An 18,488-nucleotide genomic window follows, 5' to 3' on the forward strand; every position below is an offset into this window, starting at 1 on the left:
TTTTGATGAACTCCGAAAAATGTTGGCGTTAGTAACTTTGGATCCTCCTGAGGAAGGCAGTATGTGTTCACATTAAAGACCTGCCCGGTCATTCACTTTGCTTTGTGAGAATCCGGCCCGCCACGACATTTCCCCATAACACACCCATGGGGACTTATAGCTGATTAGGACACTAATCTTATTCCCCCTGTTGGGTTGTCGGCGGCTCGACAGACAAGGGTCTTAGCAATATCGTCTATCAGCCCCTGTGTATAAAGTGGATAAATCAGAACGGATCACAATCGGGGAGGTTTGTGGGTGAGTCCGTTCTTGGCCACTGCACAATAATCTTTGTAAATGTGGGTTAACATCTCCACTCTTGTCTCTGCGTTTGAAAGTGTCTTTTAAGATTCCATCTCTGCATAGAAAGAAAGAACAACCTGTCACCTAGTGAAAGGACTTCTCACTAAAATTCTAGAGAAAATATTTTTTATTTTCTCTTGGATCCAAAGTTTCAGTTTCAGTACAGGGAAATGTGTAAGTGTCTGATACACCTGTCTTTGGGCTTCCAGCTGAGTCAAGACAGAAATGAAATCCTCACCAGTGAAAATCCCCCTTTTCACACTCTATAATTAAAGTATCTACATGACCTGTCGACCTCATACACAAACACACGTCCAAGTTGTGGACAAAAGGAATTTAGTCAAGACAATGGAGGTCTGAACTGAGGCTGAAAGAATAAAAGAAGGGGGGAGTGAGAGGAGAGGAGAGGAGATCTGCTTTATAGAGGAGTTCATGCAAGGATGGTGGGGGTTTAGGGATGGTGGGTTTGAGTGGGCTTACGGGTGGGGTTTGAGAGATGGTGGTGGTGTGAGTGTGCTTACGGGTGGGGTTTGAGAAATGGTGGTGGTGTGAGTGGGCTTACGGATGGGGTTTGAGAGTTGGTGGGTGTGAGTGGGCTTACGGGTGGGGTTTGAGAGGTGGTGGTGGTGTGATTGGGCTTACGGGTGGGGTTTGAGAGATGGTGGTGGTGTGATTGGGCTCACGTGTGGGGTTTGAGAGGTGGTGGGTGTCAGTGGGCTTACGGGTGGGGTTTGAGAGGTGGTGTGTGTGAGTGGGAGCTTTTGAAGATTAAGTCGGGGGATTAGTGTTATCTGAGCTTCTCGTCTCTCCCCTCTCTGTTTCCCAGGTAGAGCCAAATGGGGCTAAGTGGACAGACAGACAGAAATACAGACGGATAGACAGAGGGACAGACTTACCAACGGCGTAAACCGGAGTGGAATATCCCAAAGCGAGCGTCTCAGGAGAGAAGGACACAGTATGCAGGCAGCATGGAACAGGTGAAGGAGCAGCAGCCTTTCTGCTCACTCTCCAAGAGCCAGAGAGAGAGAGACCGTGAAAGGGAGAGGGATCGGGAACGGCGTCACACCGCATCATCAACAGACCAAGAAGGGGCCTGCCGTGTGCCAACCCAGAAGTCCTACAGCTCTAGCGAGACGTTGCAGGCCTACGACCATGACCCCGCCCGGCTGCTGTTCTCAGGCCGAGTCAAGGAGATGGCCCACCAGGAGACCAATGACTACAGCAGGCCAGGTCAGTACAGCCACAGCTCTATTCAAATAATATGAAAGGATGATTCATAATCGATCTGCTGTTTGGATATCATTTGTTTCATACGTGTACTTTTTAAACATACTTAACTTGGGAACACATGGAGTTTGGTATAATAAAAAAAATTGCAAGGTGTATTATAGAATTGAAATTAATTGTCTGCTGTTGAGATCATTGACATAGGAAAGATAGATAGAGAGATACTATATTAGTAAGTTTATCATTCTTTCATAGGGCCTCCCATGGGTTTCCTTGAAAACGTTATCTTGGTAATGCATGATCCATTAACCAGCATTCATAGTTCGTCATTTGAAGTTTGTATTACTCCATGATGAACAGTAGAGCTCTGTTCGATCTGTGCAGTATATACAGATCTGTGCAGTATATACAGAGCGCTTCACTTACCGTTGATAATTACCCATTGAACTGCTGAGCAAATAACCCACCGTTGTAATTGGTTGTTGGCAATTGGTAGGAAATGTTCATAATAAGAAAAAAGTTGGGTGGTTTATTTTAGTGTCATAGACGATTCTTGATTTTCTAAAATTGCATATTTTATGGCATATTTCTCATTGATGTCTGCTAATTGGCGCCAACTGGAAATGAATTGCATTCTAATTAGGCTGTGGGAAGAATGTTCATTTCCCCTTTATTTCTAGATCAAATTACAACCTTTAATGAAAAGGTAATGAGCGATTAGACTTATTATCACTTCAATTATCAATAATTGTTATCTACACATTTCAAAGTTTTATCTGTTTTTAAAAGTAAATTCACACCTTAAGTCAAATGTATAGTTTAAGGTTATTAATTGTCTTTTGAAGTTTTTAACACATGACATACAATATTGCCAAAGTCTGGAATCGCTCCCCTGCAGTTTTTCCTTTAAAATGTTCTTTGTCAATTTCACTTGTTTAAATGTTTTCTACCATGAAAAAAACAGTAAACTAAATCAAATGACAGTTTTAAATGAAATTATTCATTGCTAATTTACTTACATTAATCTTGCTACCTGTCTTGTCTGCACTAATGATATTTCTATATTAATGTGGATAAAATACATGTCTATAATCTTATGCAGCATGACATGACATTCACCATTATTCAGCTACCTGAATACATTTTTTTATAGAATGACTTTGAATGTATATATGAAAACATATATATCGATAAATATATACACTGAACAAGATTTTCCATCCAAACTTGTTTTAGTTCTGTCCACGCATTTAGAAATATATATTCAGTGAAAAGTACATTAATTGTAGATTTTTGCTGTTTACTTCAGATTACATTATTTTTTTCTAAATCCAGCATTGACATCCTGTAAATTCCTTTGCATCTCTGTTTTTCACCATTTTGTTTCTCTATTAAATCAACACTTTAGATCCAGATTTACAAACAATTTAGACACAGAATTGTGGAACTCTTTCAATTTACAAAAAAAACAAAAATTTGGGTAGTTGTACAATGAGTGGGAGTCTCTTTTCTCTGAGTACGCACCCACAGTTTTTAAGGAACTCAGTCTGGCTTTCAACGGACTCTTGAAAGTTGTAATAGTAGAATGCACGAGGTGCAATTTGGAAATTGGGTCGTGCATCATCAGTTTTACTCTTGTCATGTCAGTCATTGCATACATTAGAGAGCTATTTATAACTTGTCAGAAATGTCCAGATCAACAAGGCCATGTTTTTTTAGCCCATAGATTTTGTTGTAACGTTCAAGTCACTCAAATATCACATGAATACACGTTAGACATGGCAACATGAATAGAATTGCAGGAAATAAGGTTTAAACCTGCAAAATGTTCTCTCCGCCAACAAGAGGGGTATGAACAGTTTGTGTCAAACCATGCTTGTGCCCATAGAAATAGCCGTGGCGCGCGTGCACGGTGGGGTGGGGGTGGGGGGTGGGGGGGGGGTTGTTTTCAGCAGAAGTCCTATCATCTTCCATCTTGCTTGAATGTACAGTATGTCTGTTGTGACTTGTCTTCTGATTTACTGGTTGGCTTTTATTTTTGTGAGGCTTCTATTTGAGTTAAGCCTACTGCCCTTCTAAGAACAGACATTTTAAGAATCACAAAAATATTTAAGCTACACATTTTGGCAAAATGGCAGTCATTGTAAATAAGGATTTGTTCTTAACTGACTTGCCTCATTAAAAATAAAACAAAACGTCCGCACCAGATATTCTGGGTTTGGGATTGGGGTTTGATAACATTGTTAAATTATAGGCCTGCTATTTGGTTTTGTCTGTACAGGACAGGCCTTCTCGCTGAGGCAACTTGGGATATGTGAGGCCTCCACACGCAGAGGCCTGGCCCTCTGCCCTGAAACAGGCCTCTCGCACCCCCTTGGTAGCTACTCCAGAGGAACGGTCCCCACAAAGAATAATGAGCACACATCTCCGGAACGTACCATGGCTCTCTGGGGCAGGGGTGCCAAGTCAGGCCAAAGCTCATGCCTGTCTAGTCGCTCCAACTCGGCCATTACCCTGACAGACACCAAAATGGACAATAAGTCGGACAACGAAATTGGTGAGTCTGCCACACCTTTATTTGTTAATTGTGATCCCCCTTATTCCTGTTTTTGTGGAGGTTTAAGTAGGAAGTTAATCGCACAACAAATGTGCAAACTAGTAAGCATTGTACCGGTAATATTTCATTGGTGCTCAGGAAATCTCTTTCATTGGTGGAAGCGATAAGCGGTAGATTCTGATTGGGCATGTGCAGCTGCTGTTTGGGGATAAAAGGAATGTTTCATGGCCTCTTGTGGATAAGAATTTGGTCTTCCAATTGAGTGTTTGGTAGTCACCTGGTCACCTCCACATGGAAGCTGGGGAGTTTGATAAAGTTTCCCCTTGGGCTAGTGTGTAATCAAAGATAGCTTTGTAAAGCGTCGGTCAGAGATTTCGCATAGAAATTCCACAGTAGTTGAACGAGCACACACAATAGCTGATTTAAGAAGGTTCAATGGTTTGAAGTGCAAATTTGATCATGCTCGAAACCCAAAACTTAAGACTGTGGTATTCTTTTGAAGGAAGATCTTCTGTGCATCAAATGCGGGATAAAAAAATATACATTTCTGTTTATACTTAAGTGATAAATGACTCTTTCTTTTTGATTTAGAAAGGGTTTGTACTCAAACAAAAAGCGGTCTATACAGCTATCTTAAAGTTATTTTGTTGCTTTTGTTGTGTATAGAATGTGAGGCACTTTCAGTGTATAATATTCCTTGCAGTGATAACTTTTTAACTTTTTATCCGGCATTCGTCAATGACTTTACAAAAAGTACAATGTTTTGCCTCCAACTTTGAAGTGATGTTATTGTCTATTACTTATTTATTCATGTCGTTGTGCTATTATATTTTCTACACATCATCCATGGTCTCAAATTCGTTCTTAGAGCAGTTTTGGCAACTTTTGCTGCTGTTAAGCTAATTTGAGGAATACTTTTATCTTTAATGCTCTCAAAAAGCATTGAAAATCTAATTACCATAGTGGTATGTATTGTCATCTCATATGTTTGCTATCGCCATACTTTTCAATAAGCATTACCAAAGGTACAGAAGAAAGAGAGATGATAGTAGTGGATTATCCAATAATTATCCACAGACTTTCAACTGGCCAGAACATATAGAAAGGTCACATGGTACAAAGGAAATATTTTGTGTTCAGAGCAAGCAATTTATATTTCAGTTATGTTCCAGAGAGATATTCCATACCACACTTGAGACGTAGATCTGAGACGTGGATCTTTCGCCTCTCTTAAGTGCCTTTTTTCCTTATATAACATTATTTTGTTTTATTATAGTCTCCAACTACTTTGTGACTACTACTGATGTAAAAAGGGCTTTATAAAATACATTTGCATTTGATTGGATGGAAAAACGTGTGGAAAATAAATTGATGCAAGGGTAGTGATCGGAAGGATTAATGCTCCCACCAAAGTCCACATCTGCTTGTTCACACACTTCAATTTCTGTGTCCTCATCGAGTTTTTTAAAGCCCCACATTATTCATGTGACGCCATGTCATTCCAAATAACTCATTGATGACGTGTACTGGGAGGAAAATAAGACATTCAAGGCACCTAACAAGGTGTTTTCTTATCTACATTACTTTTCCTCCATGTTTGTTGCAGCTGTTGCATGCGATCTCTGTGGCTCAGAAAGCACATTGGAGTTAGCTGGCTTCAAAAGGCTCTGACCTGGCCTCCTACCCCCACTACCCCCCGCAGCATCTCTCCTTTGGTGTCTCTTTTGGAGATGTCTGGAGTGCTGCAGCTCATTTGTTCTTGTTAGTGCGACTCCCCGCTGTGACTTTTATCTCGCCCAATTTCCACCCTATTATTTTAATCATAGGGAAAATAAGCAATACGTGCCACATCTTGTTTGCAGGTAGCTAAGCTACCACCCGTTAGGAAGGCGCGGAAAGATGCCCAGAGTTCTCGAATTTGAATTAAACCCTAACCACGGGTAACTTTTCCGTCAGTTGTGCTTGTTTGTTCGTTTGTAGCTTAACCTTATTTGGATGTTTTTTTGTGAATGATAAGAGGTTCAGATCTTGACGTGTCATGCACTAATCAACAGCTACATTGTTGATTTGTTATCGTGTTATCCTTATCTTGTATCAGATGGCTACTTTTATTTTCAACTTGAGCAAAGGGGAAAAAGTCATCCTTTAATACTGCTTTAGATCTCATTCTTTCTCTCTTTTTGTCATGAAGCATTACACTTTCGACTTTCACTATTTAATGAAGCAGCTAAGAGGAATTACCCATCCAAAGGTTTCCATCAACTGAATATGCATGTGAAAGCCGTTACAAAGGGGCGTTCAGCTCCACTTATTCATAAATGAACTCAATATTTCATTGTAATTTGCACCGTTCTGGGCAGTCAGACACAGAAGACTACTACAGTCTTGGCAGACTGTCGGGCTATAGCATCTGCAACTGTTAATAACTGCCTGATCCAAGAGAAAGAAGACTAAGATTAAAGACTGTGTCTTTGCTGGCTGTGTTTCATTCCAAAAGAATCCAGAGAATTTAAGGTCCAGATTGACAGATTTACTTTGTTGGTTGTGATGTTGGTTGTGATGTTGGTTGTGATGTTGGTTGTTTTGTCGGTTGTGATGTTGGTTGTTTTGTTGGTTTGGGATGTTGGTTGTTTTGTTGGTTTGCGATTTTGGTTGTTGTGTTAGTTGGGATGTTGGTTATTTTGTTGGACTGTTGTGTTGGCCCTGATGATGGGTTATTAATGCTATGTGTCTGTGACATTTTATCAGTGCAAAAATTGCAAAAGAAGTCCAATTTATCCAAACAATGAAGACAGCCACCAAAGACAGTTTTACACACCACTCTCAAATGGAGTATAACTCCTGGCTGCTTTGTGTGAACCCTTCCAGTAAAAGGTTAATTGAATTACACGAGAAGACATTGTAACATGCAGTGCAGCACAGCACACACCAGAGAGCTGTGGGTATATGAAAGCACCTCACACACACACACACACACACACACACACACACACACACACACACACACACACACACACACACACACACACACACACACACACACACACACACACACACACACACACACACACTGGGAGTCTAACAAACAAAGGTTACACACCATCTGTCAACTCCTGCCTCAGATCCGCATCACATCATGATTACAGTGGAATCATTCTATTGATCATGGAAAATAAAAACACCCTCACACTGCCTATATAATTCAATATGGCCTAAGTTGTGAATATACAGAATAAATAAAACCTTTAGTTTGGTCAAAGGCTCTGAACATCTGTGACGTTTTTGAAGAAGAGCTGAGAACGCATCAGTGTGTTTGAGCCACAGACCCTAGTGGCCTGAGTGCCGGCCACGTCCAACTCTTGATATTTTCTCCTCTCCTGGTCCCATTGACTGTTCCCTCTCAGAAGAGTTGCCTTCATCTTTTGTCGGACCGTGTCAATGTATGTAGGACACTGGCTGCGTGATGTGTGTACAGCGCAGAGGTGTCATGGGGGTAACATGCACATCCATCAACTGAACCCACACTGCATTCTATTTTGGTGGAAGACAGAGAGAGCTTGGTGTGGAAGATTTCCTTGCTGTTTTATTGGGTAAAGGGTCAATTCCATTGGATCTAAACTTCTGTTACTTATTTGATAAGACTTGACTCATTTCTTTTTAGCTCCTAGTGGAGAATAATTCATGCCCAAATCATACCTCGACGACCTCTTTTCTAAAATAGATTTCAATTCATCCTGTGTGGTTACAGAGGAATTGAACCTGGCCTTGTTGTCCAAACCGATTGCGCTTGCCATTGTTGGTTAGCCGTTGGTAAGCAAAACAGGCCATTGAGCTTTCCATTGTTGGATTGCCTTTGGTAAGCAGTTGCATACACCAGACCAGACTGTACAACATGCTATTATAATTAAGACCTACTCTGGCATTGTCAATTACCAGACCTGCTATTGACTGTACTATATAGAAAGGGCTCATTTCATTTCAATAGGCAGCCTGATGGAGTAGCTGTATTAGCCTCCAACATGGAAACAGTTAGGGGTCTATTTCTCAACACATGGCAACGGATTAGGCTGCGTGTTGAGGCTGTGGTGTATATATAACTGTCTCAGAGCTACTTGTCCTTTTCCTTTCTTTTCAACAGAATTAGCATCATTAGCATCTACTCAAGTGTAACATCATGTTCCTTGAATAATACAATGCAGAGCTAATTTCGATCGTTGGTGGCTTTTCCCCTGTTGATACACTGTGTTTTTTTGCTGGAGCAATCTTAGCTTTTGTAGACATCAGATCAAATCAAACGCTACGGGTTAAGACTACTTGTCAAACGGCCAAATCACATTGATGCTTATTGACGCTCCTATGTCGACTATATGTTTTGAATGACAACTCTTCTCCGATGAGCTCAGATATTGAAAAGGAAGGAAATATGGTTGACAAGCCATTATAATACTGTGTGTATCCCTGTAAATAAGATGGGAATTTATGGAAACTTAAAAGCAGCTATAAAGAGTGAAAATAAAAATAAAATAATTCTCATATGGCATGTTTTAAACATGAGTCACATGAGGGAAACTCACATTAAGAACAGTCTAATAGTCAGAGGACATGCATGCTGTGAATATGCATGCTAGGGGTGTGAACGTTTTAATGTTTCAGCGAAATTGGGATCCTTAATGTTAAGTGCCCAGAAACCTGCTCCTTTTACTCTCTGTTCCAAACGTGCTAGACGATCAGTATAATATATAACATATAACTTTAGCTGTACCCTTATCCTACTTCTCCTCTGTTCCTCTGGTGATGTGGAGGTTAATCCAGGTCCTGAAGTGCCTAGCTCCACTCCCACTCCCCATGTGCTCTCATTTGTTGACTTCTGTAACCGTAAAAGCCTTGGTTTCATGCATGTTAACATTAGAAGCCTACCCCCTAAGTTTGTTTAACTCGCAGCTTTAGCACACTCTGCCAACCTGGATCTCTTAGCTGTGTCTGAATCCTGGCTTAGAAAAACCACCAAAAACCCTGAAATCTCCATCGCTAAATATAACATTTCCCACCAAGTTAGAACTGCCAAAGGGGGCGGTGTTGCAATCTACTGCAAAGATAGCCTGCAGAGTTCTGTATTACTATACAAGTCTGTACCCAAACAATTCTAGTTTCTACTTCTAAAAGTTAACCTTTCCAGAAACAAAATTCTCACTGTTGCCGCTTGCTGTAGACCTCCCTCTGCCCCCAGCTGTGCCCTCGATACCATATGTGAATTGATTTCCCCCCATCTATCTTCTGAGCTTGTGCTACTAGGTGACCTAGGACATGCTTAACACCTCGGCCATCCTACAATCTAAGTTTGATGCCCTCATTCTCATACAAATAATCAATGAACCTACCAGGTACAACCCAAAATCCGTAAACACGGGCACACTCATAGATGTCATTCTAACTAACTCGCCCTCCAAATACACATCTGCTGTTTTCAATCAAGATCTCAGCGATCACTGCCTCATTGCCTGCATCTGTAATGGGTCTGCGACCAAACGACCACCCCTCATCACTGTCAAACGCTCCCTAAAACACTTCTGTGAGCAGGCCTTTCTAGTCGACCTGGCCGGGGTATCCTGGAATGACAATTACCTCATCCCGTCAGCAGATGATGCCTGGCTATTCTTTAAAAGTGCCTTCCTCACCATCTTAAATAAGCATGCCCCACTCAAAAAATGTAGAACTAGGAATAGATATAGTCCTTGGTTCACTCCAGACCTGTCTGCCCTTGACCAGCACAAAAACATCCTGTGGCGTTCTGCATTAGCATCGAATAGTCCCCGTGATATGCAACTTTTCAGGGAAGTTAGGAACAAATATACACAGGCAGTAAGAAAAGCTAAGGCTAGCATTTTCAAACAGAAATTTGCATCCTGTAGTACTAACTCAAAAAAGTTCTGGGACACTGTAAAGTCCATGGAGAATAAGAGCACCTCCTCCCATCTGCCCACTGCTCTGAGGCTAGGAAACACTGTTACCACTGATAAATCCACTATAATTGAGAATTTCAATAAGCATTTCTCTACGGCTGGCCATGCTTTCCACCTGGCTACCCCTACCCCGGTCAACTGCCCGGCACCCTCCACAGCAACCCGCCAAAGCCCCACCATTTCTCCTTCACCCAAATTCAGATAGCTGATGTTCTGAAAGAGCTGCAAAATCTGGACCCATACAAATCAGCTGGGCTAGACAATCTGGACCCTCTCTTTCTAACATTATCTGCCGAAATTGTTGCAACCCCTATTACTAGCCTGTTCAACCTCTCTTTCTTTATCGTCTGAGATTCCCAAAGATTGGAAAGCTGCCGCGACCATCACCCTCTTCAAAGGGGGGACACTCTTGACCCAAACTGCTACAGACCTATATCTATCCTACCCTGTCTTTCTAAGGTCTTCGAAAGCCAAGTTAACAAACAGATTACCGACCATTTCAGAACCCACCGTACCTTCTCCGCTATGCAATCTGGTATCAGAACTGGTCATGGGTGCACCTCAGCCACGCTCAAGGCCCTAAACGACATCATAACCGCCATCGATAAGAGACATTACTGTGCAGCCGTTTTCATCAACCTGGCCAAGGCTTTCGCCTCTGTCAGTCACCACATTCTTATTGGCAGACTCGACAGCCTTGGTTTCTCAAATGATTGCCTCGCCTGGTTCACCAACTACTTCTCTGATAGAGTTCAGTGTGTCAAATCGGAGGGCCTGTTATCCGGACCTCTGGCAGTCTCTATAGGTGTGTCACAGGGTTAAATTCTCGGGCTGACTCTCTTCTCTGTATACATCAATGATGTTGCTCTTGCTGCTGGTGATTTTCTGATCCACCTCTATGCAGACAACACCATGCTGTATACTTCTGGCCCCTCTTTGGACACTGTTAACTAACCTCCAGACAAGCTTCAATGCCACACAACTCTCCTTCCGTGGCCTCCAACTGCTCTTAAATGCAGGTAAAACTAAATGCATGCTGTTCAATCAATCACTGCCCGCACCTGCTCGCCCGCCAGCATCACTACTCTGGACGGCTCTGACTTAGAATACGTGGACAACTACACATACCTGGCTGTCTGGTTAGACTGTAAACTCTCCTTCCAGACTCGCATTAAGCATCTCCAATCCAATCCTGTATGCTCTCGTTGGTAGGCCCTCGCTTCATACTCGTCGTCAAACCCACTGGCTACAGGTCATCTACAATTCTCTGCTAGGTAAAGCCCCACCTTATCTCAGCTCACTGGTCACCATAGCAGCACCCACTCGTAGCACGCACTCCAGCAGGTATATCTCACTGGTTACCCCCAAAGCCAATTCCTCCTTTGGTCGTCTTTCCTTCCAGTTCTCTGCTGCCAATGACTGGAACGAACTGCTGGAGACTCACATCTCCCTCACTAGCTTTAAGCACCAGCTGTCAGAGCAGCTCACAGATCTCTGCACCTGTACATAGCCCATCTGTAAACAGCCCATCTATTTACCTACCTCATCCCCATACTGTATTTATTTATTTACCTTGCTCCTTTGCACCCCAGTATCTCTACTTGCACATTCATCTTCTGCACATCTACAATTCTAGTGCTTAATTGCTATATTGTAATTACTTCACCACGATGGCCTATTTATTGCCTGAACTTACCTCATTTGCACTCACTGTATATATACTTTTTCTTTTCTTTTGTTCTACTGTATTATTGACTGTATGTTTAGTTTATTCCTGTATACCTGTATACTTTATACCTGTACATAGCCCATCTATAATTTAGCCCAAACAACTACCTCTTTCCCTACTGTATTTATTTATTTATTTAGCTCCTTTGCACCCCATTATTTCTATTTCTGCTTCGCACATTCTTCCCACTGCAAATCTACCATTCCAGTGTTTTAATTACTATATTGTATTTACTTCGCCACCATGATCTTTTCTTTGCCTTTACCGCCCTTATCTCACCTCATTTGCTCACATCGTATATAGCCTTATTTTTCTACTGTATTATTGACTGTATGTTTGTTTTACTCCATGTGTAACTCTGTGTTGTTGTATGTGTCGAACTGCTTTGCTTTATCTGTCACGTTCTGACCATAGTTCTTTTGTGTTTTCCTTGTTTCAGTGTTGGTCAGGACGTGAGCTGGGTGGGCATTCTATGTTGTATGTCTAGTTTGTCTATTTCTATGTTTGGCCTGATATGGTTCTCAATCAGAGGCAGGTGTTAGTCATTGTCTCTGATTGGGAACCATATTTAGGTAGCCTGTTTTGTGTTGGGTTTTGGTGGGTGGTTGTTTCCTGTCTTTGTGTTCTCTGCACCAGATAGGACTGTTTTGGTTTTGCCACGTTTGTTATTTTGTATTTGTGTAGTGTTCACGTTATCATCTTTCATTAAACATGTTGAACACGAACTACGCTGTATTTTGGTCCTCCTCTCCTTCAACGGAAGAAAGCCGTGACAGAATCACCCACCAAAACAGGACCAAGCAGCGTGGTGACAGGCAGCGGCAGGAGGAGCAGCGCAATCAGGACTTCTGGACTTGGGAGGAGATCCTAGACGGGAAAGGACCCTGGGCACAGCCAGGAGAATATCGCCGCCCCAAAGAAGAGCTTGAGGCAGTGAAGGCGGAGTGGCGCTGGTATGAGGATGCAGCACAGCGGTGCGGATGGAAGCCCGAGAGTCAGCCCCAAAAATTTCTTGGGGGTGGCACACAGGAAGTGTGGCGAAGCCAGGTAGGAGACCTGTGCCGACTTCCTGTGCTTACCGGAGGGCGAGAGAGACTGGGCAGGCACTGTGTTATGCTGTGGAGCGCACGGTGTCCCCAGTGTGGGTGCATAGCCCGGTGCGGTACATACCAGCTCCTCGTATCGGCCGGGCTAGAGTGGGCATCGAGTCAGGTGCCATGAAGCCGGCTCTACGAATCTGGTCTCCAGTGCGTCTCCTTGGGCCGGTGTACATGGCACCAGCCTTACGCATGGTGTCCCCGGTTCACCTGCATAGCCCAGTGTGGGCTATTCCACCTCGACACCCTGGCAGGGCGACCGGGAGCATTCAACCAGGTAAGGTTGGGCAGGCTCGGTCCTCAAGAGCTCCTGTGCGCCTGCACGGTCCAGTCTATCCAGTGCCACCTACACGCACCAGCCCTCCGGTGGCAGCCCTCCGCACCAGGCTTCCTGTGCGTGTCCAGAGTCCAGTACTCCCTGTTTCCCTTCCCCGCACTCACCCTGAGGTGCGTGTCTTCGGCCAGTACCACCAGTGCCGGCATCACGTACCAGGGCTACAGTGCGCCTCGCCGGTCCAGAGCTGCTAGAGTCTCCCGTCTGTCATGAGCCGCCAGAGCCGCCAGTCTGCAAGGAGCCGCCAGAGCCGCCAGTCTGCAAGGAGCCGCCAGAGCCGCCAGTCTGCAAGGAGCCGCCAGAGCCGCCAGTCTGCAATGAGCCGCCAGAGCCGCCAGTCTGCAAGGAGCCGCCAGAGCCGCCAGTCTGCAAGGAGCCGCCAGAGCCGCCAGTCTGCAAGGAGCCGCCAAAGCTGCCAGTCTGCAAGGAGCCGCCAGAGCCTCCAGTCTGCAAGGAGCCCCAGAGCCGCCAGTCTGCAAGAGCCGCCAGAGCCGCCATTCAGCCAGGATCTGCCAGAGCCGCCATTCAGCCAGGAGCTGCCAGAGCCGTCATTCAGCCAGGAGCTGCCATGTTTGTTATTTTGCATTTGTGTAGTGTTCACGTTATCGTCTTTCATTATACATGTTGAACACGAACTACGCTGCCTTTTGGTCCTCCTCTCCTTCGACGGAAGAAAGCCGCTACATTATCTTGGCCAGGTCGCAATTGTAAATGAGAACTTGTTCTCAACTAGCCTACCTGTTTAAATAAAGGTGAAATAATAAATAAATCAATAAAAATAAAACATGTAGTAGAAAGGTCAAAGTAACGTAGAGGAAATAGAGCCATTGAGATGATTGATGACAGTGACCAGGGAGGACAGTGTCACTTTCATTGTCAAACTCATTATATTATTATTATAGAGTCCTCCTCTTCTCATATTATATTTATTTTAAAGTACAGCCCAGCAGAAACACTCAATCATATGAACATTCACTCACTCACGCCCACACAAACTTTAGCACATGCACACACACATACTGTACACACGATGAGTGATACGTAACATCTTCCACCCTTAAATATGAAGAATCTCTATTCTCCTTGACTGTATAGCGCTTCTTACAATGTGCAAAACATCCCACGGCTATATATACTGAAATATAAACATTTCAACGATTTTACTGAGTTACATTTCATATAAGGAAATCAGTCAATTGAAATACATTCATTAGGCCCTGATCTATGGATTTCACATGACTGGGCAGGGGCACAGCCATAGGCCCATCCACTTCCAGCCATAGGCCCAACCAGGCCCACACACTGGGGAGCCAGGCCCAGCCAATCAGAATGAGTTTTTCGCCGCAAACTGGCTGTATTACAAACAAAAAATCATCCTCAGTTTCATTAGCTGCCCGGGTGGCTGGTCTCAGATGATCCGTCAGGTGAAGAAGCTAGGATGGGGAGGTCCTGGGCTCGCGTGGTTACAAATGGTCTGTGGTTGTGAGGCCATTTGGACGTACTGCCATATTCTCTAAAATTCTCTTCTATCAAGGCTTTCGACTAGACGTTGGGACATTGCTGCGGTGCGGGGACTTGCTTCTATTCAGCCACAAGAGCATTAATGAAGTCGGCACTGATGTTGGGCGATTAGGCCTGGCTCGCAGTCTGCATTATATTTCATCTCAAAGGTGTTCGATGGGGTTGAGATCAGGGCTCTGTGCAAGCCAGTCAAGTTCTTCCATGCCAATCTCGAGAGATCATTTCTGTATGGACCTTGCTTTATGCACACGGGCATTGTCATGAAACAGGAAAGGGCCTTCCCCAAACTGTTGCCAAAAAGTTGAAAGCACAGAATCGTCTAGAATGTCATTATATGCTGTAGCATTAAGATTTCCCTTCAATGGAACTAAGTGGCCTAGCCTGAACCATGAAAAACATCCCCAGACCATTATTCTTTCTCCACCAAACGTTACAGTTGGCACAATGCATTCAGGCAGGTAGCATTCTCCCGGCATCCGCCAAAACCAGATTTGTCCGTTGGACTGCCAGATGGTGAAGCGTCATTCATCACTAGAGAGAACGTGTTTCCACTGCTCCAGAATCCAATGGCGGCGAGCTTTACACCAATCCAGCCAACACTTAGGCTGGGTTTCTGTACAGCACTTTGAGATATCAGCTGATGTACGAAGGGCTATATAAATCAATTTGATTTGATTTGATTTGACTTAGCTTTGCGCATGGTGATCTTAGGCTTGTGTGCGGCTGCTCGGCCATGGAAACCCATTTCGTGAAGCTTCCGACAAACAGTTATTTTGCTGACGTTGCTTCCAGGGGCAGTTTGGAACTCGGTAGTGAATGATACAGCAGAGGACAGATGATTTTTACATGCTACATGCTTCAACACTCGGCGGCCAGTTCTGTGAGCTTGTGTGGCCTACCACTTCGCAGCTGAGCCGTTGTTACTCCTAGACGTTTCCACTTCACAATAGCAGCACTTACAGTTGACCGGGCAGCTCTAGCAGGGCAGAAATTTGACTAACTGACTTGTTGGAAAGGTGGCATCCCATGACGGTGTCACGTTGAATGTCACTGAGCTCTTCAGTACAGGCCATTCTACTGCCAAGTTTGTCAATGGAGATTGCATGATTGTGTGCTCAATTTTATACATCTTTCATAAACTGGTGTGGCTGAAATAATATAATCCACTAATTTGAAGGGTTGTCCATCTACATTTGACCATGCAGTGTGTATATACTGTATGTATATATGTGTATGTGTGTGTGTGTGTGTTTGTCAAGGGGTCTGAAGACTTTCCGAAGGCACTGTACATCCTTGACTTTTTCCACATTTTGTTGTGCTACAGTCTGAATTTAAAATGGATTATATTTATAGTTTTATCACTGGCCTACACACAATACCCCATATTGTCAAAGTGGAATTATGTTTTTCGAAATAAAAAATTATAGAAATGAATGGAAAGCTGAAATGTCTTGAGTCATTATGTTTTCTAAGCCTTTGTTATGAAAAGCCTAAATAAGTTCAGGAGTAAAAAGGGTCTTGTCAAGTCACATAATAAGTAGCATGGACTCACTCTGTGTGCAATAATAGTGTTTAACATGATTTTTGAACGACTACCTCATGTCTGTACCCCACACATTCTGTAAGGTCCCTCAGTGAATTTCAAACACAGATTCAACCACAAAGACCACAAAGGTTTTCCAACGCCTCACAAATAAGGTACCTATTTTGTAGATGGGTATAAAAACAACATACATGTAATATCCCTTTGGGCATGGTGAAGTTATTCATTACACTTTGGATGGTGGATCAATACACCTCAATGTGATTTTCTGGATTTTTTTCTTCTCATTTTGTCTGTCATAGTTGAAGTGTACCTATGATGAAAATTACAGGCCTCTCTCATCTTTTTAAGTGGGAGAATTTGCACAATTGGTGGCTGACTAAATACTCTTTTGCCCCACTGTATATATTCCTGACAATGACATTGCTCATCCTGATATTTCTTAATTTCTTTCTTTTTAACTTTTTGGACAATGTGTGTATAGTTTTGTATTGCTAGGTATTACTGCACTGTTGGAGCTAGAGACAAAAGCATTTCACTGCACCTGTGTACTCAACCAATGAACTTTGAACAGTCGATTGAACTCGTTTCCCTTTGAATGGTTTACTTCTGAAAGGGGTAAATTCACTTTAAGAATATAAAATATTTTATTTTGGTCAATTATGGGCATGTTTTGGTCATTTAGTAACTTTCAGCAGTCTCTGTCTAGCTACTGTCTTATATTGTAATTTGGTTTGATTGACCACAGTCCCCCAAAAAATATTCACCTCTCCCCTGCAACTCTTTCCCAAGCCGTTCCTGAAGATATGTTCTCAGTGGAAATATGTTCTTAGTCAATTGACCTGTAACAGTAAGAGTTAAAAATAAAACTGTGAGCTTCCGGTACTTGACGCAAACCATATCCCATCCTGGGACGATGTGTGGTGTATTAATATGGCCTGCAGTGGTAACAGTGGAGGTCACTCCGATAAATTGGTCAGGTTGCCTTTTAGCAGCTCGGTCACAGCCCATTTATCTTGTTACCCCACTCTATCCATTTAGTGGTCTCAATAGTGGGATTAGACAATGGAGCAGCACCAGGCACCCAATGACGGAGCGGCTGGCAAATAGGTTGTAGTGTTGCCTTAGCTATTGTTATTTTTTTCTTTCTCTTGGTTTTTGAAGGATCTGTCTGTTTTCTGGAATAAGTCTTGATGTGTTTATATTTTTGCTCAGGAAAAGTGAGTTATAGTTGCTTTCGTAGACAAGGCTTAATCGGTCTTGATCGGGCGAGGCAAATAGGCGGTGTCAAAATGAACCTTGAAATGAAGAGGGAAAATAGAAATGCTATATCAGGTTGTTTTGGTTTGGTGTGTGGAACTGCACACTAACCCTCCCATCAATTATCAAAGCTAAAACTCATTTCAGCCCCCTCAGCACTGCATAGAATTGTCTCTTTCAGTACCATTCAAACACATATATAAAAACATGAATTGAAGTGGCAAGGACACTGTAGAAATAAATATTCCTTAGATAATTGGAAGATTATTTCCTCCTCTACAGTTGTTGAGAGAGAATGGTCTCCCTTTAATGTGGTGTGTTGTGTTGACTGAGTAACCTGAGACTTCTACTGCATCCTGAGAGGGATATATACACTTAGAAACAGCAATTAATTCAGTTCTCAGTGCTGCCATGGGGTTTCTGCTATTGCCTATGGTGGTGATGTTAAAAGGTGTAGTTGTAAGCTTCTATTTTCTATTATAAGTGTGGAAGTCCTCCAAAACACCAACAAACAAGCCAGAAGGAGTCTTTGTAAGTGCAAACTCAAAGAAGAAAAGGTAATGGTGCCTTGATTAGAGCAAATAGAGCATTTTTGTGTTTTGTTTCAGCCATGATTGTGTATGTAGGCTTCAGTAATGCACCCTACAACCGCAGGGGAAAATGAGCTGTGGAGTGCATCTTCAAGGATGGTGTAGAAATGGGGTCTGGGGAAATTGGCATACTATCATTATTATAGAGTGATGATTGGAATTTGCCTTCTTTTGTGGATGGAAGATTATCATACTTATCCTGCCAACAATAGGACATTCACATTTGGTAGTCATTCCCATTTAGAAACAATCAGCACCCTGGTTTTTCATCCATCCCTTGCAATCAAAGCAAATACTTTAATGGTGGAAAGTACCTGTTTCCTGACCC

The 18,488-nt window shown here is 43.0% G+C and overlaps 1 protein-coding gene across 1 annotated transcript in view; it reads left to right on the plus strand.

Annotated features, from left to right (window-relative positions):
- si:dkey-237h12.3 (teneurin-3) overlaps positions 1-18,488 on the plus strand; it is a 157,679-nt gene that overhangs the window by 14,999 nt on the left and 124,192 nt on the right. The window contains exons 2-3 of the mRNA XM_020509186.2: positions 1,169-1,572; positions 3,851-4,126. Coding sequence (XP_020364775.2) covers positions 1,311-1,572; positions 3,851-4,126 — 538 coding nt within the window. The 5' untranslated portion in view covers positions 1,169-1,310. The remainder of the gene's footprint in view (positions 1-1,168; positions 1,573-3,850; positions 4,127-18,488) is intronic.

The sequence above is a fragment of the Oncorhynchus kisutch genome, linkage group LG19, assembly GCF_002021735.2.
Source record: "Oncorhynchus kisutch isolate 150728-3 linkage group LG19, Okis_V2, whole genome shotgun sequence".
Lineage (NCBI taxonomy): Eukaryota > Metazoa > Chordata > Actinopteri > Salmoniformes > Salmonidae > Oncorhynchus > Oncorhynchus kisutch.